General features: G+C 46.8%; 1 protein-coding gene and 2 long non-coding RNA genes across 5 annotated transcripts in view; 2 read left to right on the top strand and 1 right to left on the bottom strand.

Annotated features, from left to right (window-relative positions):
• Pnoc (prepronociceptin) overlaps positions 1-23,096 on the bottom strand; it is a 27,163-nt gene extending 4,067 nt beyond the window's left edge. For 2 of the 3 annotated variants that reach the window (XM_055609793.1, XM_055609794.1), the window contains exons 1-2: positions 22,742-22,941; positions 9,188-9,337 (exon numbers count right to left, since the gene is read on the bottom strand). In XM_055609793.1, the coding sequence (XP_055465768.1) occupies positions 9,188-9,337; positions 22,742-22,891 (300 nt within the window). In that variant the 5' untranslated portion in view covers positions 22,892-22,941. Of the gene's footprint in view, positions 1-9,187; positions 9,338-22,741; positions 22,942-23,001 lie in introns of those variants that run through there. The other variant, XM_055609795.1, reaches the window with a different exon arrangement.
• LOC129678843 (uncharacterized) lies at positions 6,697-9,909 on the top strand. The gene is made up of 3 exons (XR_008720450.1): positions 6,697-6,805; positions 7,446-7,493; positions 9,890-9,909. It is a non-coding gene; the product is annotated as an uncharacterized LOC129678843 (long non-coding RNA).
• Positions 9,982-11,628, top strand: LOC129678844 (uncharacterized). Its single transcript, XR_008720451.1, has 3 exons — positions 9,982-10,082; positions 10,656-10,788; positions 11,533-11,628. It is a non-coding gene; the product is annotated as an uncharacterized LOC129678844 (long non-coding RNA).
• Positions 23,097-23,176: the final 80 nt, after the last annotated feature.

Consider the following 23,176-nt stretch of genomic DNA (forward strand, 5'->3'; position numbering starts at 1 on the left):
ATTATTATTATTATTATTATTATTATTATTATTATTATTATTATTATTATTATTATGTGTGAGTATGGAGATCATACTCACATGTGGAGTCTCTTTCTACCTTTATGTGGCTCCCAGGAACCAAACTCAGGTCCCTGACTCCAGTAGAAGCATCTTTACCCGCTGAGCTGTCTCACTAGTCCTTCTTTCTTTATTTTTTGAGACAGGGTCTCTTCTTGTCTTGGAATGACCTGGTCCACTTGGGCTATACTGGCAAGCCCCAGGGATCTGCCTGTCTCTGCTTCCCTAGTGCTGGGATCACAGGTGTGTGCTTCCATGCCTGGCTTTCATGTGGGTGCTGGGAACTGAACCCAGATCCTCATGTCTGTGGAGCAAGCACTTTACTGATGTCTGAGTTAGGGTTACAATTGCTGTGATGAGACACCATCACCAAACTTGGAGAGGAAAGGGTTTACTGGGCTCGCCCTTCCACATCATAGTCCATCACTGAAGGAAGTCAGGACAGGAACTTGGAACCATGTAAAAGGAACTTTTCTTCTACTGGTTTAGGTGTTGTCTGGGAGGCTTATTGTCTCCGTCTGCTAACCTAGGCCTAGTCCTGGAAGCTTCTAGCCTCCCTACAATCTAACCTAGGCCTAGAATGTTTTCAGCCTCTGAGATTTACTGCTTAATAAGCTTACCCTTTCTTGTTCTTACTGAGCTCTGGGCTGGCTGATTTAACTCAGCAGTTCTGGCCCAAACTCCCCTCCCAAATAACTTATCCAATCTGGCTTTTCTCTTGGCCTCTGAATTACTGTGCTTGGCCTCAAATTAGCTCCAGCAATCTGCTTTAATCTCTTGGCTCCATTTCAATCTCTGGCTCATTCTATTCCCTCAAGTCTTTCTCTGATTTGTCACTGTTTCTGCCACTCAATAGAATCACTTTCAAACATGGGTGCTTCCTTCTACAAACTAACGTTACCTTCATTGTTTGGGACCATGCCTGGACCTAAACTTTACCTGAAATTTGCTCTATCCCAAGCTGGCCTTGGACTCAGATCTACTTGCCTCTGTCTCCTGGATTAAAGGCCTATTTGTATTTCAGCTAGATTACACAGACATAGAAGATCTTTGTATGTGATCTCCTGCCAGAACAGCCATGTTCTAAATGAAAATTCTTCTACAGAGGCAGGAGCTGATGCAGAAACCATGGAAGAGTGCTGCTTACTGGCTTGCTCATCATAGCTTGCTCAGCCTGTTTTCTTACAGAACCCAGGACAAGCAGCCCAAGGGCTGGCACCACCCACAATGGGGTGGGGGTGGGGGTGAGGTGGGGATGGGGGTGGGCCCTTTCCTCCCCATCAATCGCTGATTGAGAAAATACCTTACAGATGCAGCTCATGGAAGCATTTCCTCAGTTGAGGCTCTTTCCTCTCAGATGACTCTAGCTTTTGTCAAGTTGACACAAAACCATCCAGCATAACTGATGAGCCACCTCCCCAACCTGTGTGCAGCAGATTTGCATATATCCCCCACCCCCCAATTTGTAGAGTTTCAGAGTTGGAAACAGAAAAACCCTCTGACTCTGCTCCGTCATTTTATTAACAAAGAAACTAGGGTTCAGAGCTGTGGCTGGTTTATGTCCAGGTGATCCAGCCAGTTAACAGAGAATGAAGGCATTCCAAATTAGACCCTGCTATTTCCTTAGGCTTTTGGAGTCTAGCGTAGCTCATGGGTGTTACTCAGGTAGAAGAACTCTATTTCTTTCTGCCATTGAGCCAGGGAAGGGCAGACTGGTTACAGAAACAGGGGCGCATGGGGTTAGGTCTGCATGTGTGTTTTAAGGTTGTCCTTTGGCTGGGGAGATGGCGTGGTTGGTAAAGTGGCTGCTGGGCAAGGCATGAGGATCAGAGTTTAGACCCCCAGCACTCATGTAAAAGCCGGGCGTGGTGGTGTGACTTGTCTGTCACCCTCGTGGACGGGTGTGAAAGGATGGAGAGAGGAAGCTCCCTGGAGCTCTGTAGACAGCCATCCTAACCAACTGATGAGCTCTGCATGCACCGGGAGAGACTCTCAGAAAACAAGGTGGAGAATGATAGAGGAGGACACACATGCACACAGGTACACACTCACATGTACTACACGTATGTACACACAAACAAGCGGGAAGTAAACTAAAGCCACTATATAAAGACAGTCCTAGTGTCACTAATTTTCATTCTACGCATACTAGCCACATTTATACATCATTTATAGCAAGTGATATCCAAACAACTCTGGATGCAGGCAGGTTGGGCATATGGCATGAAACCTATAACCTCCTGGACTTGTATCTGCTTAGATACCAACCAGGCAGTGCCCCAGGAACTCTCTGCTGCTAGCCTGCCCCTCCCCCCAACCCCCAAATCCTCTAGTGGAGAGCAGCAGCTGGACCGTGCCATCTTACCATCACCCTCTGGCTGATCCTGACCTTGGCTTCACCCTCCTGCTCTCCTATCTCCATTTGGGTTTCCTGGGAGTCTCACTACCAACTCTTCTTACTATGAGCATTTGACTTCAACCCTGACTCTCATTCTCATGTTCCTGGCCTTACCCAGATGAAAGCCTTCCTTCTCCTTGACCTTGCCATTGTGATGAAGGGTGTTTCAAGAGACCTTCATCAAACTGGAGCTCTTGTCTAGCTCCCTGAGCTGGTTGTGATGGAGAGGCTGTCCACTGTCCACCCAGAGCCATCTCTCTTCTTCTCTAGTACAAAACACTGACTCCTCAAGGCTTTCCCATCACTCTGTAGTCAGAGGTGGCAGGCAACAAGAATACAAATGACCAGTTGGGGCCTACCATGAACTTGGGGCTGGGTTGGAGGGAAAGAATACCCTTTTCCCTCCTTTCTTGCTTTCCTTTAGCATCCAGCTTTGAATGTGGGCATTTTGGGCCATCCTTTTGTTGCTAACTGGAAACCACGAGGTAACTTAGAGGGTGGCCTCCTGTACCAGAAGTCAAATGAGCATGGGAACAGGACTCTGGCAGAATAAAAATACAGGAGACCATAGGGCTATGACACCAGCCCTGAACTCACTTCGTGGATTGTCAAATCTGTCTCCTTGTGTCCCTGTTATATTGGTCTTTGATGCCAGCAGGTAAATTCAATTTTCATGTGATATGCTCTCCCCACCTACTGTACCTTTATTTCTATTGCTGTGATAAAATATCCTGACAAAAACCAACTTAGGGGGAGAAGGACTCATCATGTATTACTCCGGGTTATGGCCCATTGTTGCAGGGATGCCACAGCATCAGGAGCTTGAGACCGCTGGTCACATCACATCCACAGTAAAAACAAAAACAAAAACAAAAACAAAAACAACAACTCATGCATCTCCCTACTTTTTGTCACTCTGCCCTCTGATGGAAAGATCCTTTCGCTCCTATCCTTGTGGATCTGGCCATATTCTAAGTTTGCCTCTTTACCTTTATATTATCTTTTTTTTTTGGTTCCTTGCCAAGAACTGCTCTGTCCTGCCTGTGTGTTCCCACCCAATTTTGCATTCCTCCTGTGGGGATTTTAACGACATGATTTTAAGACATGATATTTGCACTAGTTAATCTAAAAAGGTGAGCATGTCTTACTCATATTTAAGTCCTGGGTAAGTATCTTCTTTTTATAGTAATTAGTAGACAGTCAATTAAATTCCCTTAAGTTCTGGATCTACTAGTGCGTAGACACCTTTGGGTGTCATGTGTCTTTTTAGAAAACGTGTGTGTGTGTGTGTGTGTGTGTGTGTGTGTGTGTGTGTGTGTGTGAAAAGTCCAGAGGACAACCTCGGGTTTCATCCTCAGGAATGTTGCTCATTTCCTTTTAGGCAGGGTCTCTCATTGGCTTGGAGCTAATCGATTAGGCTAGAGTGGCTGGTCCTTGACTTCCAGGGACCCTCCTGACTCCACTTTCCCGCTGCTGGGAACACAAGCACATGCCACCATGCCCTGCTTTTTTTTTTTTTTTTTTTTCTATTCCAGAGTAAGTTTAATTACAAAAAATGTATTGCAATTGTTATATCAAAAGCTTATTTATTTATTTATTTATTTATTTATTTATTTATTTATTTATTGACAGGGTGTCACTATGTACCCTTGGCTGTCCTGGACTTACTTTATAGACCAGGCTGGCCTTGAACTCACAGAGATCCACCTGTCTCTGCCTCCCTGAGGGCTGGGATTACAGGCGTCAGTCTCAAAAGTACTTATTGATGAATGTTAAACAAAACACTATAACTTTCCTTTCTCATAAATAATTTTGTATGGAAATAAATTTCCGTAAAATGTGCATTGATTGGTTCCAACCCCAATTCTGGAGAGTGAACTGGGGCCCTCATCCTGGCAAGGTGATCCCCTAACCAACTGAGTGCTTATGTGGAGGCTGAAGATGTCGGGGCTATGGATGCTAGCAGCAAATAGTTGTCCAGCTCCTTGTGTCTGTGGTGGCAGGTTTGCTGAGGCAGTGTTCTCCAGAGTCAGCAGGAGCACAGGGAGATTTGGGCAGCACTGATAAGGTGGGCAGAGAGTTGGGGTTGGGAGTGGCTCAGTCGGTTCAACTTCACAAAGAAGGAACCCTGGATGCTTGCTGAATTTTCCGAGCACGGAGTACTCCCAGGTTCCTTATTCCAGATGGTAATTAGATTTTGGGTCAATGAGAGGAAATGAAATTTTGTGATCAAACCAGATGCCGAGGTCTTTACTGAGATTCAATACAACTGCCAGATAAATCAGATACTGACCAAATCATCACAGCCGTTGGTTTAGGAGAAGTTTTGAGGCAATTCTGGGCTATCTAAATGCACAACTGCATTTTGAGTGCCAGATGGGCATCTGAGCCTAATGCTTAACCCTCTGGTCTGGGGTCCTCATCAGCCTCTTGCTTCACAGGGCTGGGCTAGCGGCTTATTAAGTGAGCTGGACACGCTTTCTCGGCCATGATGATGACACTGCTATATTAAGCCTGAGTTTACATGAGCATCTGGAGTCCTAGACTGGTGCCAAATTGATTTGTAAAGCTGGGCTTTTGAAGAGACTGAGCAAAGGGCCATTAGGATGTCTGGATCAGAGAGTAGGGTCCAGGCTGGGGGTGTACAGAGGGTAGGCCTGGGTTCCAGCCTTGCACCACATTTTAGACGCAGGAGTCCTCTGAGGGGAATGAAGGCAGCAGTGGCCGCCTTCATTGTTTTGGTTCCTGTGTCTGGCCGAGTGATGCTTAGGAGCTATCTGTTCTAGGAGGTCTTGCCAAAATATTCAAAGGCATGGCCAGGGGTGTAACTCAGCCATAGCTCACCTGCCTGGTTATTCACAGAGCCCTTGGTCCAATCCTAACAACTGCAAGATTTATAAAAATAAATTTAGAGGCTGAAGAGATGGTTCAGCGGTTAAGAGCACTTATAAGTACTTACAAGCACTTATGAGTGGTGAAGAGTTCTTATAGAGGCCCCAACTTCAGTTCCTGGCACTCATGGGTGGCTCACAACCACCTGTAACTCTAGCTCCAGGGGATCTGACACCCTCTGTTGGCCTCCATGGACAACTGGACTCGTGCACTTACCACCTCCCATGTACAATATACCTGCATACATACATACATGTATATAGAATGTGTGTCTGTGTGTTTGTATTCAAAGTCAGACACTAACCAGGGCAGCAGAAGAATAGCATGGAGAAAAAAAAAAATCCACCAGAAGGGTTTCTGCAGCCAGGTGTGGTGGCGCACACCTATAATCCTAACACTCAGGGAGGCAGAAGCAGGCAGATCTCTGTGAGTTCGAGGCCAGTCTTGTCTACAAAGCAAGTCCAGGACAGCCAAGGCTGTCTCAAGAAACAAGAAACCCTGTCTCAAGAAAAACAAAACAACAAAAAACACAAAACAGAATTGCTTCTGCAGCAAACCATCTTAGAACTGTCACTAACTGCAGGCAGAGATGCCAGGAGGCAGCTTCTGGGACAGTAGTTTTAGGACTTTTCAATGCATCTCCCTACACTGTTTTCTGAGAGTATATTCTCTTTGCCCCAGACTCTAAAATAACTCTGTGAAATGAGCCTCTTCCACTTGAATGGATGGACTAAGAGCCACTGACAATTGGGTGAGAAACCAGAGGGCACTGAAATGGGCTTGGATGTGAGTCATGAGCTGACCAAAATTATAGCCTAACAAAAAGCCAACCATGCATGGGCCACCTACCAGGAGTAGAAATAGAAAAATTTCTGATGGAGCCAAGTGTCCTGAGGATCCAGGGAACAAGTCAGGATTACATAACCTGGTAGAGAGACTGGGGGGGGGGTGATGACTCTACCTGAAATGAGAGTCCCTCATCATTCCCCCTCATCAGAGCAGACATAGGCAAGATTTGCAGACTCAGAAAACAAGTCATAATTGCCTATGTTCTTGGTATTTCGTTCAACTTTAAAATGGGTTAAAAAGGAGTATGAACTAGAAACAAAAAGCAGGTAACAGAGTCTGCAGGGGCCAGCAGGCACTGAGAAGCATTTATCTCCAACTGTGAGGCTTTTACCAATCCATTTTACCAATCCATTCTGACTTGTTTCTAGGAAGTAAAGTGAGTGCTGTCTGGACCCAAAGACTTGAGACGCTAATGGAGAAATAGAAGCATGCTTCCAGTTCTTCACCACCCAGGAAGGACCCAAATTCAGGACTTTACAGCGGCTGCCCAGGACGTGCCCAGCAAGGAGCCTAATGTTCTGAAGAATCATACAATTTCTACAAGACAGGCTGCCTTAGCCCTGTTATGGGCCACACGCTGGGCCCCATGCTGGGAGACCTAGATAGGTAAACAAAGGAATCTGTTCACACCTTAGCCAGAGATGGGGGTGGTGGTGGAGGGGAATGACACGAATGAGCTAGCCAGCTAGCCATTAGCACCAACAGCCAGAAAAAATACAGCTCATGAACATCACCCAGGAGGGATCCTTTTTTTTTTTTCATTTTCTTATCAAGTTCATGGTCAGATCGGTTAAAGAAACTGAGAGCGTGAGAGTAGGGGGTGAAGCCGGCATGTATATTGAAAATAAAGGTCACTGTGGAGAGAAGAACCCTGGTGGGCTTCATTTTCATCCTACATGCACTGGCCATTCCTGTCTGTGCACGCTCTACAGCAGTGGCCCGGGACAGAGGCAGGTTGGGCACGTGGAGGTACACACACAGTCTATTCCATCTGGGCTCATTCTTATATCCAAGCCAGGCCCCTGAGCCCCAGGCCCTCTGTGCTGCTGTTCCATTTCCCCAGGTACCTACTACAGTGTCTACTGACCATCAACCTGACCATGCCATCTCTCCAGCTCTTTCTGGCTGGTCCTGGCCTTGGCCTCGCCCTCCTGAACTGTCTTGGTTTGGGTCACCTAGAAGCCTCTCTTTTCTTATTCCTATGTGCTGTTTTAGCTCTGCCTCTGCTTCTCCTTTGTGTTTTCAGATCCAAATTCCTTACCTTTGCCTTTGTGAGTGAACAAAGTATTACGAGGTAAGTGTAAGTGGGGTGTAGTGGATGGGGTAAGGGAGAAGCAGGTGCAAGGTAGCAAGAGAGCAAAGGAAGTCAGGGTTCCCTGGGATCTATCGAGAGTGGCCGGACCTGGTTTTGAGCCCAAGAGAGAGGGGGTCAGGGGCATAGCTTTGACAGTTACCTGCAGCCTGGGTGAGAAAAGCCAGGGTGCATAGTGGCAACTCAGAAGGAGAGGGACAGAGAGGCAAGAAGAAGGCATTTGCCATCCCTATGTTCAGGGACTGGGCAGAGGAATAGAGGCCAATATAGAAGGTGGGAAAGAGTAGACAGAGAGGGAAGAGACCCATAAGCCAGGCAAGAGAAGCAAGAGATGTTTACGGAAAGATGAGATATCAGACAAATAGATGCTTACAGGAAAACACAATGGATGAGCATCAGAAACACATGCATTTGAGGGGTCACTGGGCTGCCCTTCCTGATTGCATGACTTCCTGTCCAGAAGACAGGTATGCCTGGGGCTGGAAGAGTGTAGTGTTGGTCTGTTGGGGCAGAGGCCATATTTCTACCTGGAGCCGAGAGACAGCCAGGTGTATTGGGCACGAGCTACACTGGATTTCGTGCCTGCACATTTGCCTTAAGGGACAGCAATGACTTGCTTAGTTTGAAAGGCTGGGGGGATTTGAAACACAGCGCCTTGAAAGCAGCTTTATTGACTTCAAAGGGGAAAAAATAATTGAATTATCCTGGATTTCATAGGTGAGAATAGCTATCTAGACTGAAATTAAAGGAGTAAGAAAGCAGTTCGTTTAATGAATAATAATTTAATGTTTGGTACTTCAAGTTGGGAATTTAAAACACAAAAGAGCATTTTGGGTGTTCATTGTAGAATCTGCAACATAGAAAAAAAATAGATGACAATATGCTTGCTCAACAGATGGAGAATGGAGAAAAAGTTACATATTCATAGAAATAAATCACTTGAAATAATGTGTAATAACATGAGAATTTTAACCCTGAGATACTACATAAAGTAAGAAAAAATAAGCCTCTCTTGGATTGATGCAGTACAATAGTTGATCTTTGTTGTCAACCTGAGGGCTTTAGAATCATGTGGGAGACACAGTCGATAAGAGTATTTAAAGAGAGGTTTTACTGAGGATAAAAACCCCGCCCTGAGTGTGGATAGAACCATCCCAAGAGGGGGACTCCAAGACTGAATGAAGACGTGAGGACTGAATGAAGACATGAGATGAGTATGACTATTCATCTCTCTCTGCTTCCTGACCGTGAATCCGATGTGACTGCTGCCTCAAGTTCTTGCCTCCGTAATGTCTCCTTCGTGATAGACTGCGCTCTCAAATCCTTTCTTAGATTTCAAGGATTTTTGTCACAGCAAGAGAAAAGTAACTAATATGTGGGGTTGAAGAAGATTTGAATTTTCTTTATATGTAATAGACGTATTATACATTAACACTGGGACAAGGGCATCCTGAGAAGATACTGGAAGATAAAGACGGAGGACCACAGGGGTCTGGTGGTAGAAAGGGAGGACCACAGCAGCTATAGTAGGAAGATGCAACTCAGCTCCACCCATTTCCTCTTGGTCACATGACACTGCTCAAGTCCTAAGCCCTCTGGGAGAGACCTGAGTGTCTCACTTAGGGTTTGCTTTGGAGTCAGAGGGAGGGGATGGCCCCTCAAGCTTCTGGACCTACCTTCAAGTTGAAGCTTTCTGGACCTGGGTGGAGCTTCTCCTGGCAGGTCAGACAGTCCCTGGGACAGCTGCTGAACACGCTGGAGAGCAGGCTGAGCAGCAGAATGTCGCAGAACAGGATTTTCATGGTGTAGCAGCAGGGGGCAAGAGGCTGAAACACACAGAGGACACCTGTCAGTTAGTAGTCTGGGGAGAGGGCTGGTCAGCTGTGGGGGCCATGACCCAGGGAGGCAAGCATCATTCCTCAGTGAGGGGATTCCTCAGGTGTGCGGTTCACCTGGGCAGACAGGATTATCCAGAGCGCCGGTGGCCCTGTTCCTGCCGTCCTGGACTGCTTTCAGTCATAGGCTGTGTGAACTCTGGATCCTGGGAGAGCACTTGTGATCCCTGCCACTTGGCCGGCCTCTGCCGATCCAGGAACAGCTGTGGGGTGGGGAACAGCTTTCCTGGAGGCCAGAGGCATCGCATCCCAGCTGACCAATGCGTGCCTTTAGGTCAGCCTCTTCTAATCTCAGTTTCTGTAGCCATAAAAGGGAAAGCGTGGCTCGTGCCTGTTTGGAAGATAAGATGTGACCTGTGAGGGCTGGGGTGTGCAAAGTGCAGGCGAGTAGCTGAGCGTGGTGGTGTAAGTCTCGAATCCCATTCCTCGGGAGGCAGAGGCAGGTGACTGAAGGACTAAAATTCTCCCTCTCTTCCTCTCAAGCTTCTCTGGGCTGGCCGGGAATGCTTGTCCTCCCTCAGTTCTTCCAGGAAGCTCCCCTGCGTTTCCCGTCTGTCACCCACGTAGGAACTGAGCTACTGCAAAGGTCTGAGTGTTTTCGTCTCTCCGGGATACGTATGTTGAAACCTGTGATCTCAGAAGGCAGCTCGAACAGATGAAAAGCCAGGAGGAGGAGGTGGGGGAAATAGTACCATGGGTGAAGTGTTTGCTGGGCCAGTTCAGATCCCTGGCACTCAGCAAAGGCTGAGTGGGCACGGTGGGCTACCTGTCATTCCAGGGCAGCGGGAGGTGGAGACAGGGACTCACCTGAGCAAAGTGGACAAATAATTGCTTGAATCAGTGAATTCCAGGTCTAAGTGGGGGAACCTGCTTCTCTCTAAATCGTCTCCTTAAGGATTGAGGAATATTATCTGAAGTCAATCGTGGGCCTCCATACACACAGTCAGCACCCCCCATATACTATGTACACATACAATGCACATACACCCCTATACTATGTAACCCCCCCCACACACACCAGAAAGAATGTTAGCAAATTATTCCTCTGGTTTATCTGTAATGACGTCTCTAGAAACAACGAGATCCTGGGGGTGCTGACATAATGGAAAGGTTAATACCTTGCTAAATGCGTAAGATGATACTTTGTTGGGAGGCTGTGAAGGGCGGAAGGTGGTGTCTGCTTGGAAGAAGTTTCTCACCTGACCCCTGTGCCTTACCCTGCATGCCTTCTCTTTTTGCTTTCTGCCAGGGAGAAACTCCTCTGCCTTGAGGGTCTCCTCAGAACTGAAACTCTCTGAAGCCATGAACAGAATAAACAATTCCAGCGATGAGGAAAGAAAGAAACCTAAAGCCCTAACCCCTGGGATGATTGACAGGAGAAGGTGAGATTTTGGGAGGGATAGTTAGCTCTTGAGGTATTGTCTGTGGATTAGGGACCAAGCCTCACTTAGCAATAAAGATGTTTGTATCTTGGCATTAGATTTCCTGGCTTCTAGAACCATGAGGAATGAATTGCTGTTATTTATAAACTATCCAGTCTAGGGTATTTTTTTTTCCAGAGCAGCCAACAATTAAGATGAAAGCCCAGGGGGGCTGGAGAGATGGCTCAGACGTTAAGAGCACTGTCTGCTCTTCCAGAGGTCCTGAGTTCAATTCCCAGCAACCACATGGTGGCTCGAAACCATCTATAATGAGATCTGGTGCCCTTCATACATGTATGAAGGCATACATGTAGATATTGTATACATAATAAATAAATAAAATTTTTAAAAAAGATGAAAGCTGGATTCCTGAATGCAGGGTTGTGGTGCTCACCTTGACATTCCATGCATGAAAACATTTCTAGAAAAACAGGTGAGGAAACCATTCTCAGACAGCAGAGTCAATGGTTAGTTAGTTGGGTTGGTAGTTTGTGATGTTTATGCAGAATTGCATGAAAAAAATCGTGATTTTTCTAACTCTTCTGCATCTGTGATGGCTATTCTTACTGTGGTGTCAACTTGACTACATCAGGGATTGACTAAACCCAAGCAGCTGGGTGTAACTGTGGGGGAGCTTTCTTATTACATCATTTAAAGTGTGAAGAACCACCTTTATTCTGGATCTTTTGTTTGTTTTTGAGACAGGGTTTCTCTGTGTTCCTTAGCAGTCCTGGAGCTCACTCTGGAAACCAAGCTGGCCTCATACTCACAGACATGCTCCTGCCTCCGCCTCTCTAGTGCTGGGATTAAAGGCGAAGGTCACTACCACCAGGCGAATCTGGATCTTTTGAGGTGTGAAGATCCACTTTTAATCCGGACCACATCTTCTGGTGACAGCCATTACGACACAAAAGATGGAAGCTTGTTTTTTATTCGCTTTCCCTCACTCTTGCTGGAAAGTTCATTCTCTCATTGACATTAGAGCCTACTTCTTTGGGATTCCGCTGTGAACACCAGCTGAGACATCCAGCATCATGGACAGAACAACTACTGGATTCTTAAACTATCCACCGGCAGACAGCCACTGTTGGACCAGCTGAACCACAGCCTGAAAGCCACTTTAATAAATCCTACATATATATGTATTTATGTATGAATATAGATCATATATGAATATACACACATATATTTATTCTATCAGTTTTGTTCCTCTAGAGAACCCTAACTAAAGTCTTAGATCAAACCTCTTGAATCAGAAAACTACTTCCTTGGATTATGGCATTTTGGGTTGAATCATCTTTACCTGGAGGATTGAATGGAAAGAGGAATAGGAAGCTAGTTTTGACTGTTAGCTTCACACCAAAAGTCCCTTAGGAAGAGAGTCTTAATGAGAGATTGTCCAGATCAGGTTTGTCTAGGGGCATGTATGTAGGATTGCCTTGATTATTAATTGATGTAGGAAGAGGCAGCCCACTACGGGCGGTACCTTTGCCTAGGCAAGAGGTCTTGAATAGTATATGAGAGATAAATCCAACCGAGAACAAGCAAGTAAGCAAGATTGCCTTTGTCTGTCTCTGCTCTAAATGTGAATGTGGTGTAAGTCCTTGTCACTGTGGCTTCTCTGCTTTGATAGACTCTAACCTTTAATTGTAAGCTTAAAGAAGTTGCTTTTACAATAAAATCGATTCTTATTTATGTGTATGTGTCTCTCTGTGTGTGCCACGTGTATATGATGGTGGCTTCAGAGGCCAGAAGAGGGCAATGGATCTCCTGGAGCTAGAATTCCAAGCAACTGTGAGCTCTCTGACATGAGTAATGAGAATCAAAGAGAAGAAAGTGACCTTAACCACTGAGCTAACTCTTCAGCCCTCTAATTGTGTAATTGTGTGTGTGTGTCAGGGTGTTTTTCTCATAGCAACGGAAATGAAGGTTGAACAGAAACTTCCTAGAAATAGTGACATTCTTTATTTGGGCCATAGGTGTGTATATAGTTTCCCAAACCCATTAAATTATAGATTTAGATCTGAATTTTACTGTATATAACTTTCCTGCATAGAGAATAAAAAATTACTGTTTTCATTGTTTCAATAGAAATGAAGGTTGAATGGAAATTTTATAAAGATATTGACATTCTTTATTGGGGCTATTAGGATGTATATATTTTCTAATATATTGAATTATAGATTTAGAATCTGTGCATTTTCCTGTATGTAACTCTTCAGCACAGAGAACAACAACAACAACAAAAAAAGAACAACAACTGTTTTCATCAGATGATTCTAGGAAATCAGTGAGATTTGCCTTTTAAATGCTGCCTGCTGGGTCTTCTAAGAAGCATGTAGTCTTGGGCTCTACCCACAACCATCGAATCAGGATCTGTGTTGTTAGCAACATTCCTAGGTGGCTTATCTGTATGACAAAGTTAGAGAGGTGAATGGGGACAGTCAACGGGAGTAAGGAAGGGGTGTGCAACAGGGAGCTGCCACGGAGCCATATTGGAAGACCACTGGGCTCTTGTGTACCAAGAAGTGTTTCCCATCTAGGGGATGATCGTTAGAAAGGTGTTCAGTAGATTTTTGTTTGTTTGTTTCAAATAGAGTCTCATGTAGTACAGGCTGTCCTTAGACTCTCTATGTTATTGAAAACCTTGAACTTCTGACCCTTCTATTTCTACCTCCCAAGTTCTGGGGTTACAGTGTGTACCGCTAAGCCCCATGTATAGTGTTGGGTATTAAACCCAGGACTTCACTCATACTAGGCAAACATTCACTGAGTTATACCCCAGCCCTTGGTAGACATTTAGGTCAGTGAGTTACCATTTGAAGTGGGCATCAAAAATGAGAGTTTGGTAACACAGAACCGGGGAGACCTGGGATCATAGCCTGAGAGTAGAGAGCAGATCAGTAGCCTGCCCATACCCTTTGAGGCCAGGGCTGGTCCAGATGGAGCAGGTCTCCTCTGTTCTCCTGGGAGACTTGTGCTTTATTTGTCCTTCAGATGCCAGCATGTCTTGAGCTAATAAATAAAGCACTCAGACATCTGTATCCATGAGTGTCTCTCCTATGCATTTTTCTCTTTCTCTAACCCAACAGCCAGTGTCTAGTTGAGATTTATTGCTTTATTATTGTAATAGTCTCCTAATTAGTCCAGCTAATGGTCTGGCCTCCCTCCAAGCCATTGGATGATACCATTTCATTCTTAAAATAATTCTATAATACCCATGGCTGTCAGATGTTCCAGGGACTTGGCTGGCCACTGGCTGCCACCTCATCCCTTGTCATCCCGGCATCGCTTCCAGACCCAGAGAGCCCAGCTCTCACCTCTATCAGGTTCCTAATGTATTCATTCCTTGTCACTAACTATTTCCTCTGTCAGAATGCCCTGTCAGCAACGTCCCCCTTCCAGAAAGCCATCACCAGACTGGCTTGAGCTAGACCAGTCTTTGTTACAGCTGTGGCCTCCCAAGGCAACATATTGCTTTAGGAAACAAGTGGGGCTCAGGGAGCCCATCTGTCACATGGGCTAACTGCAGAGTTGTGTTATGTGCGTTTTCCGACCTGATCATCTTGGGAGAGGAGTCCTGGGTTCAGATCATTGATTCTGTAATTCACCAGCTGTACTCAGTCTCTGAGTTCCTCACTGTAAAAATGGGGACCATCTTAGCAACTATATCATACCGGCATTGGTGGGTTTGTGTTTGTAAGCAGTTAAAACGGCACCCAACATGTAACAAACACTTTATAAAAGAGAGCTAAAGCGTAGCACTCACGCTATATTCTCGTCTGTGCACTTAGCAATCAATCAACGGTCACCTTGTACTTCTGTGGCTGCTTCTCCCACTGGCCTATGACTTCCTGGAGGAGCGAGATCCTGTTCTGTCATTCTCCTTGTCTGCCAGGTGCCCAGGCTGGGACACAAACTTTAGGATCTGCTCAATGAAAGACTGACAGTGGGCGATCTCAGGAGCACCCCTCCTCCTTTTTCTCTGCAAATGCAGGGCTGAAGAACGTTCTGGAGCCTCACTGGGGGTCCAGTGAGCTCCTGGCACAAGAGCTGCCTCAGCACCTGCACCGCCCACAAAGGCTCCATTAACAAATCATCCTGTCATCCCAGGAAGATAAGATGCCATTGTAAGTAGACACTGGTGCATGTGTGCCAGAGAACTGTTCACCAAGGGTCATGGCTGGGGTTGTGTCCCAGGCTAGGTCTCTGAGGGTTAAGGACTTATCAGACCAGCAATGGGGATGCTTCTTTGAGGTGAAAAAAAAAAAGTAGCACAAAAGGCTATTATACAAAATAAATGTTCTAGAACGCAAGGCACTCTCAAACAGGCCTTTCTGACTCTCTTGTTATCTGATGATTGCTTCTGTGTTTCATCCGCAGCTCCTTGTACTCCCAGTTAGGAAACATTTTCATAGGATCTATTCAGAACAGCATGGCTGTTTCCTTTATCGCCACACGATGGCAGTGGCCATATGTCACAGAAGAAAGGGTATGGACCATTTCCTTTAGCTCCTGCCTAGAATGTTGACTGCAGGCCTGCGCCCGGTTGATAAACTGTGAGAGATGTTAATGAGAAGCCCCTGCTGAGGATACTGAAGGAAGTCGTGAGCAGCTTGATGTGCAGGGAAGTGTTGGCGGTTTTTGACTGATAGTTGTCATTTACAATTTGGAGTAAATGGAATTTAGGGGGGGCGGGGTCCTGGAACAATTAGCCAAAACACAAGCCCCGTGGAGATGGCTTTTGGTGAGAACTTACCAGGTCTACCTGGCTTTAGTCAGGCTCTCCTCCTATCTGTACTTAATGGCCTTGCTTCTACCCTGTTTCCTCCTCCTCTCCTTCTTCTGTCCTTCTTCCTCTCCATTCTTCTTTTCCTTTGCCTCCTTCCTCTTCCTTCACTTTTTTTTTTTTTTTTTTTTTTTTAAAGACAGGGTCAACTATGTAGCTTTGGCTGGCCTGGAGCTCACTTTGTAAACCAAGCTGGCCTCAAATTCACAGAGATCCTCCTGCCTCTACCTCCTGAGTGTGGGCATTAGAGTCACGTGCCACCTCCTTTTTGAGATATTCCTACTTGTTTCCTGCTCACATTCTCCCTGCCTCAGTGCCATCCATCTGGGATGAAAGATGGGTGCCGCCTCACCCCTGCACCCTTCCTTTTAACAAGCAGCTCCAGCTACTAAGTGAAACACTTCCGTACTGGGAGGCATTCATTCCCCCTGCAGGTCTGAGAAGCAGCAAGACAGGAGTGACAATGGGACCCCCATCTCGCAGGTGGTCTGCCATTTTAAGTCTGGTCAGCTATAAACACGTGTGCAGTAACCTGCAGAAATACATCATGGCATAGACATATTGTTCTTTGGTAGTCCTTGTGGTATTCGGGCCAGTTGTGTGCTGTGTAAGATGACATTAAATAAAGAAAGCCTAATAGAAGTTTTAGATCAGGCTGGCCTCAAACTCAGAGAGCCACCTGCCTCTATCTCCCGAGTGCTGGGATTAAAGGTGTTCACCTCCACTGCTCATTGTGAAGTTAAAGTAAAGATTTATTTTGTTTCTGAGACAGTGTGTCATATATAGCTTCAGTTGACCTTGAACTCACAGTGAAGATGATTTTGAACTTTTGATCCTCCTACTCCCACCTCCCCAGTGCTGCCACTGCAGGCATGCACCACCACACCCAGTTTATAGGGTGCCGGGAATTGAACACAGGGCTTTGTGCATGCTAGGCAAGCATCCCACCAACTGAGCTGCAGACCCGACTCCAAAAGCTTTTTAACATTTAAGAAGTCTGAACAACATGGTGGTATACACCTGTAATCCTAGCACTTGGGAGGCTTAAAGCAAGACAGGCGCTGCCAGTCTGAGGCACGCACACGCACACTCACTCACACACACACACACGTCACCTCACACCACATCACATCACACCACATCACACACACACACACACACACACACACACACACACACACACGTCACCTCACACCACATCACACACACACACACACACACACACACACACACACACACACACACACTCACACACCAGCAAACAAATAAGAGAAGTCTGAACTCCATCTGTGTGCTGGTTTGGAGCTTTGCATATACCCTGAGGTCCGGGAGAAGGGCCCGGAGTAGTTAAATGATTCTGGAGTCATTTGTGCTCAAACCGTACACTTTGTAACTGTCTGAACCTCAGTCTTGTCACCTGCAAGGTGAAGATGATGAGCCCCCCCCCCCCCACATTTGAAGATGATTCGTCTCCCTCCACTTGTTTATCAGCCAGCAACAGTGGCTGGCCATCAGTAAGTAAGACAGTCTGGCTGGCCGTCAGTAAGCACAATGTACCTGAGGGTGTTTAAGTTCTTAACGGCTTCCATTTCATAAAGGAGCCCAGAGCAATTAGCCATTCACTGTGGCAGTCCTATAATCAGGCCATTTTGTATTGAATAAAGAAAGGTTTAATTACCTTTTATTTAGGTAATGGCACCTTATAAATTTGATTGTATCTTGCTGTTTATAAAGATAAGATGCCACCGTGATTTAGTCTTAATCTACTTGCATTTACTCTTGCCTCCAAGGGCAACACAATTAGCTGCTTTTCTGCTGGATGAAGACATGTGCAGTAAGAACTGAGTGGAGACGAGGAGGTTCATTTCCTGACCTAGGAGGAAGCCTGCGCCGTGGGTGCTTTTGATGAAGAAGGGGAGAGGGCTCACTCTCCATCAGTGACACATACAAAATACTGTTATTTACTTAATAACAATAAAATAATGCGATTTGTTTTCATCTACAACCTTACCACTTGGTGGGGGGGGGGTAACTTTACCCTCCTTTCTGGGATAAACATCAATTCACAGAGGTTAAGCCCTTGGCCTAAGACGATCCAGATGATAAACAGCAGAGTTAAAGTATTTCAACCTGTGTTCTGACTTCCCATAAAACTTGCACAAGGTTTTACCCTTTGGAAAGGGTAGTAAACTGTGCTGCTTTGTTGGGAAGGACTCCCCGTGACTGAAAGCTTTTGAGAGCCAATGGCTTTATAAGATTCCATCCTACGGGCTAAGTGCTGCCAGCTCCACTCTACGGTTGAGAAGACAGAGGGTGGGAGAAACACACTCTGAAGTGACAGAGCTGGGATGGGAGCCCCGCTTTTATGTTTTGAGGGTACCTCCGATGATCTGTCTTCATGTGAATTCATCTGGGGGACTGGCTTAGTCCTTCTCCCCGACTCACCGAGAGACCTCACCGTCTACCAGCTATGCATCAGGAAGATACAGGGTCTTTGTCATGGCCTGGTCCTGGATCACAGCAGGATTCTGCTATTTATTAATTGAGCAAGCTGATTAGCTCCTGTGAGCTTGTATTTATCCCACAAAGGTAGATAAAATTGCCTCCAGACTGCAGGGTTGTAGATGAACACAGAGGTCATCTATAACCTGCAAAGAACAGTATCTATACAGCTCATTGATGGAAAGGAAGTAGCCACAGATGCTTCTAGGAGGAAGGAGCTCCACGCTCATTCTCTAAGAGAAGTGCCAAAGCATCACAGGTTTTCTCGTAGCCCAGGGAACAAAACTCTTGGGCAGCAGCAGCTAAAATGTCCACATAGAGTATGGCTTGCTCCTACCTTGGCAGACTGCTGTCTTTCTTTCCTTTGATGGATACAATTGCTCTCTCTCTCTCTCTCTCTCTCTTTTCCTCTGTTTATCTCTGGCTGTCCTGGAATTCACTTTGTAGACCAGGCTGCCCTCAAATTCAGAGATCCACCTGCCTCTGCATCCAGAGTGCTGGGATTAAAGGTGTGTACCACCACTGCCCAGCTGACACATTTACTCTTAGTAGTTTTCTCTCTTGCTCTCAATTTTCTACCCAGAGAGAAGGGAAAGGGCTTGGGGGTTGAGGGCATAAAGTACCTGTCTACCCTATGTGGACCAAGGGTGTCCAGGTAGAGCTGTGCATGAGAAATAGCCCTGTGCAAGGTCCTGGGTTCCAGAGCTGGTACTGTTGTTACTTGTGGGATCTTAGGAATGGCACTTTCATTTTCTGGGCCTGGATTTCTCTTCCTATAAAAACAGACAGTTGCATGAGATGGTTAATATCCTTTGATTTTATGAATGGCCAGTAAGAGAAGCAAGAAAGAAGGAGGAGATGAGCCAACAGAGTAGTGGCTTCAGACAGCCCCAGATGAAGGTCATGAAGATGCACTGGGCTTCACAGAGGGCCAGGAGGGAACACACACATGTCCTTTTAGCTGTCACACGTAGGAAGGGAATGCTCTTAATGTTCACCTCCCTGATTCTGGTAAATGCTGCCACATACGTCAAGCTAGTTTAAATGGACTTTTAAAAGCTTTTATTTACATTCATGAAACCACTCTATGTTCTTTTCAAAATGATCATAAAACCCACAAAGGAAGAGAATGACGAATCTAGATTCATATAACCTTCCAACGTCTTTAATTTTGTATCTCTAGCAACCAGTTTTAAAGAATGTTTTAATTGATAGGATTATACATATTTTTGGAGATATAATGCATTATTTCCACACGTGTGCAATGTGTGGAAGATTGAGGTGGTTGGCACATCATTGCCTTGGAAATTTATCATTCTCTTGTGGAGTGAATGTACTAGGTCCTGTACACTAGCTATTTTGAAATAAAGAATTAGTTGTCATTAACCACAGTTACTCTAGCAATTAGTTTTGAATATACGTTCCCAACCTCTTTATTCATGTGACATATGTTATAAAATCCACTAATGTATAAATTGAAAAAGACTTAATTCAGGTGATGGGGAGATGGCTCAGTATGTAAAATGCTTGTTGCACAACTTGAAGACCTGAGCTTGGCTCCCAAGAATGCACATAAAGAGCCAGGAGTGGTATTGTGTGCCTGTAAGCCCAGTGCTCAGGCTGGTGCGCGCGCGCGCACACACACACACACACTCTAAAATAAAAGAAATAATTTAACATCTCAATTTCTAATAACCTAGTAGGGATCTGGGTAGGTAAGCCCCTTTGGAGACCACTGGTTGGGACTCATTCACATTTTGTGACTTTGATGGTGAGCTGGGAAAAAGTTGATGGCTGACGGCTCTGCACTACCAGCACATACGTTATTCGGCTCCTATCAGGAACACAACGCACGTACTCAGTTGGCTGAATGAAAGGATGAATGGGGTGACAGGATGGGGGAAGATCACGGGGCCAGCGTGAGGAGGAGGAAGGCTGGCTGTGTCACTGCAGGCTGCAGAGTTTTGTCTGGTTGGCCGGGAGGCCAGCCCAGCCCAAGCCTTTCCCACCTGGCTAGTCTATGCTGCTGTAATGCCCAAGCAGCTGCCAGGATTTTGCCAGACCCAGGACCATGGGAAGTGGAGGGTTAAAGTGCTTGTAACCTATTGAGGGTTAGAATGCTCGGAAAACCAACCTGTGTTCCCTTCCCCCTTCAAACTGGTGTGCTCCAAATCCCACAGCCAGAGTTTGTGGTTGGAATGCAAGGAGCAGCTGTCGGCTTTGAAACGAAGTGTTTCCAAGATCCCATTCGTCTAATAAATAAGTTCCCAGGAACCCAAGCCCCTAAAAGCCAATGTTAAGTTGACTCTCATTTTCTGAGATGTGTTCGTTCTTTCCTAAAATATCTGATGATCCAGAGCAGAGGAAACTTAACAGTTTCCTTACAGTCTGTGTGAGTGGAGGAGTTGGGAAGAGGAAGGGTCTTTGAACCATATCATTGTAAGTGTGCAGTGCGGGACCGAACCTCTCGTTATCACCGTGTGTGTGTGTGTGTGTGTTTATGAAAGAACTATATAGCCAAATTTAGCCTACTGCCTGCCATTCATGGTTTCAAGAAATACTAAATTCCTTTGCCTTTCTTTTGTGCTTTTGTTCTGGCTGCCTTCAGACCCCGGATGCATGAGAATCCTGCCCCTCTCCCCACTGGCCTCAGTCCCTGGAGGAAGCGCCCTTCCCCAAATTCCTCCAGCATTGACTCTCTGGACCACAAGTGTAGGGCAGATCACACCCAGTCCCACATTATCCCATTATCTCGAGTTGCTTCCTGTCTGTCTGTGCTGTGTGCCCGCTACTAGTTCGCAAGCACCGCAGACCTTAAGGGAAGCGAGCACCCGCCCTGGGACGGCTGCCCTGGGTCCTGTTCCTGCAACTCTGAGATAACGATTTTTTTTGCCTTCTAGCGTTGTTGCTGGAGATAATGGGCGGAAAGTGTGTAAGTCACTGCACACACAAAGTGCTCTTAGCGCCTCCGCTGAATCTATAGAGCCCCGTGCTGCCTCCCTTGCCTGGTGGGGTGTAGCTGATAAATACCTGATTGATTGAAGATGGAATTGCTTGGTGACGGCTCCGGTCTCGGGCTCCACTAACGTCTAATCCTGCAATTACTCCCTTCACCGGCAATGTAAAACCTGCTGAGTTCTCTGCAGCCCTAAGTGCCCTCGGACTTCGGCTGATAAGGCAGCAGCTGCTGCACATGAAGAAAACCATCAGCCGCACCGGAGCACCTTCCACAGACAGACAGCACGGGGGAGGGGGGGGGCTACCTGGAAAAGTGCGGCTGTTCCTTTTCCTCAGGTGATGTCTGGGGCAGCTGCCTCCCCACCCCCCCACCCCATGCAGGAGACTCAGCAAACCCAGGGGACAGGAATCCTCTCTGTTAAGGTGTCATGGCCCTGATGGAAGCGTGTAGAATATCTTTCTGCCAGGCTTCCTAGATGAGAGGAAGGAGGGTGTGTAGGACCCACAGGCACCGGGAGATCACAGCATTCTCTTTGGGAGGTTTTGATACGAAAGCCGAAAGCCGGGCAGTTACTTTTCTCCCTCTCTGATGAAAACTCTCGTTTGGGCTTGCTGGCAAATGCCGTGTGGAGCTCAGCTTTTGTCAGTCTGCTGAACAATGTTATTGGTTATAATTGGGGCAATTATGAGCTGCTGGAGGAAGCTAAACACAGATGTTTAAGCCCAGGCTTGGGGTATTCAAGTCCAGTGCAGCATGCTTTAAATAGCCCCCCTCTCCGAATCATCCTGCCTTACATGAAATTCCCCCACCCCCAACTTGCCCGTGTTCAAAGGGAGATGGGGGAGAGGAGAGGATGGGTAGAGAGAGGAGGGGGGAAGAGACGCACAAAGAGAGGAGGAGGAGAAAGAGAAGGCTGAGATAGGGCAGGGAACGTTCAGATGCTCTGACGTGTGAGAGAGTTCCATGAGACCTGGGCAGAGATCTTTTGAGGTGGGACAGGTGGGAAATGGGGAGAGAGATGTCGAGAAAGAAAGGATACCTCGGAGCAGCCCAGGATCTGGAGGACCAAGGTCATGGCTTCAGAAACGCCCATGAGATTCACTCGGCCAGCGAGTGGCTTCGTTCGGCCATGCACACAGGTGAAGCTCAGTCCTCGGGTCTGCCTCTCCCCCACATTATTAACAGTTTCCATTAAGGTGTAAGAGAACTCAAACCAGAGTGACATCAGAGCCAGTGGCAGCAGAAAGCAGCTCGCACAAAGGGCAGGGAGCCACAGAATGAAAACCCTCCACGAGGTGTGCCAGGGGCTTCCCAGGGCTACTCTGAATGGCCAGCCCCTTCCCTGGGTCTGTCCCCTCTCCTTCAGCCACCTCTTCCCTGCTTATCCACCATCTAGCCAGGGCCACAACTGGGAAAGCAAAACTTTTCCTCATTTCCAAGTTCGGCTTTCGTTCGCATTAGCTAGCCCTCAGCCCTCCCCCTTCTCTACCCTCGGAACACTGAGAATAAGATGAATGGAGCCATAATCTCACAAGAGGCCAGCCAGCAGCCACAGTGGACAAAAGACAGAGGTGGAGGAGCCGGTCAGGCTGTCCTGCTCTCCCGAGAGGGCTCCGGGCAGATAGTGCCAGCCGCCCGGTGCTGGGGTCCCATGCATTGCCTACCTGGCGCTGTCCGTCACCGGGTTCTCTCAGCTGTGAGGCTTGTTCCTCTGTGTCAGCCACGCCAGCATATATATCCTCCCCCTCCACGCACAGCCCTCCCCTTCCCAGCCTACCTCGACGATGACACATGCCTACGCTGACCCCCTTCATCAGCCAAACAGCCCAACTACAATCCTGCCTGCCTGGCCCCCTCCCCTGCTCTGCGTTCAGACTTGTGACATGCCAACCTCCCCATCATCGCAGCCTCTAGCCTGCTTCACCTGGACTCTGGATCAGCCAGGATCCCTCAGCTGCCTCTCCCCGGTTGTTTTCAGAGCCACTGTGAGGATGACCAGCCAGGGGGAGAGCTGGCAAGTCACTCAGAAAGACAGGCTCCTGGTGACAAGGGATAAGGCAGACCCCAAAACCTGGAGTCTTCTTCAGTAACCTCTCTGC

The sequence above is a fragment of the Psammomys obesus genome, unplaced genomic scaffold, assembly GCF_907164565.1.
Source record: "Psammomys obesus unplaced genomic scaffold, mPsaObe1.curated_primary_1811, whole genome shotgun sequence".
Classification (NCBI taxonomy): domain Eukaryota; kingdom Metazoa; phylum Chordata; class Mammalia; order Rodentia; family Muridae; genus Psammomys; species Psammomys obesus.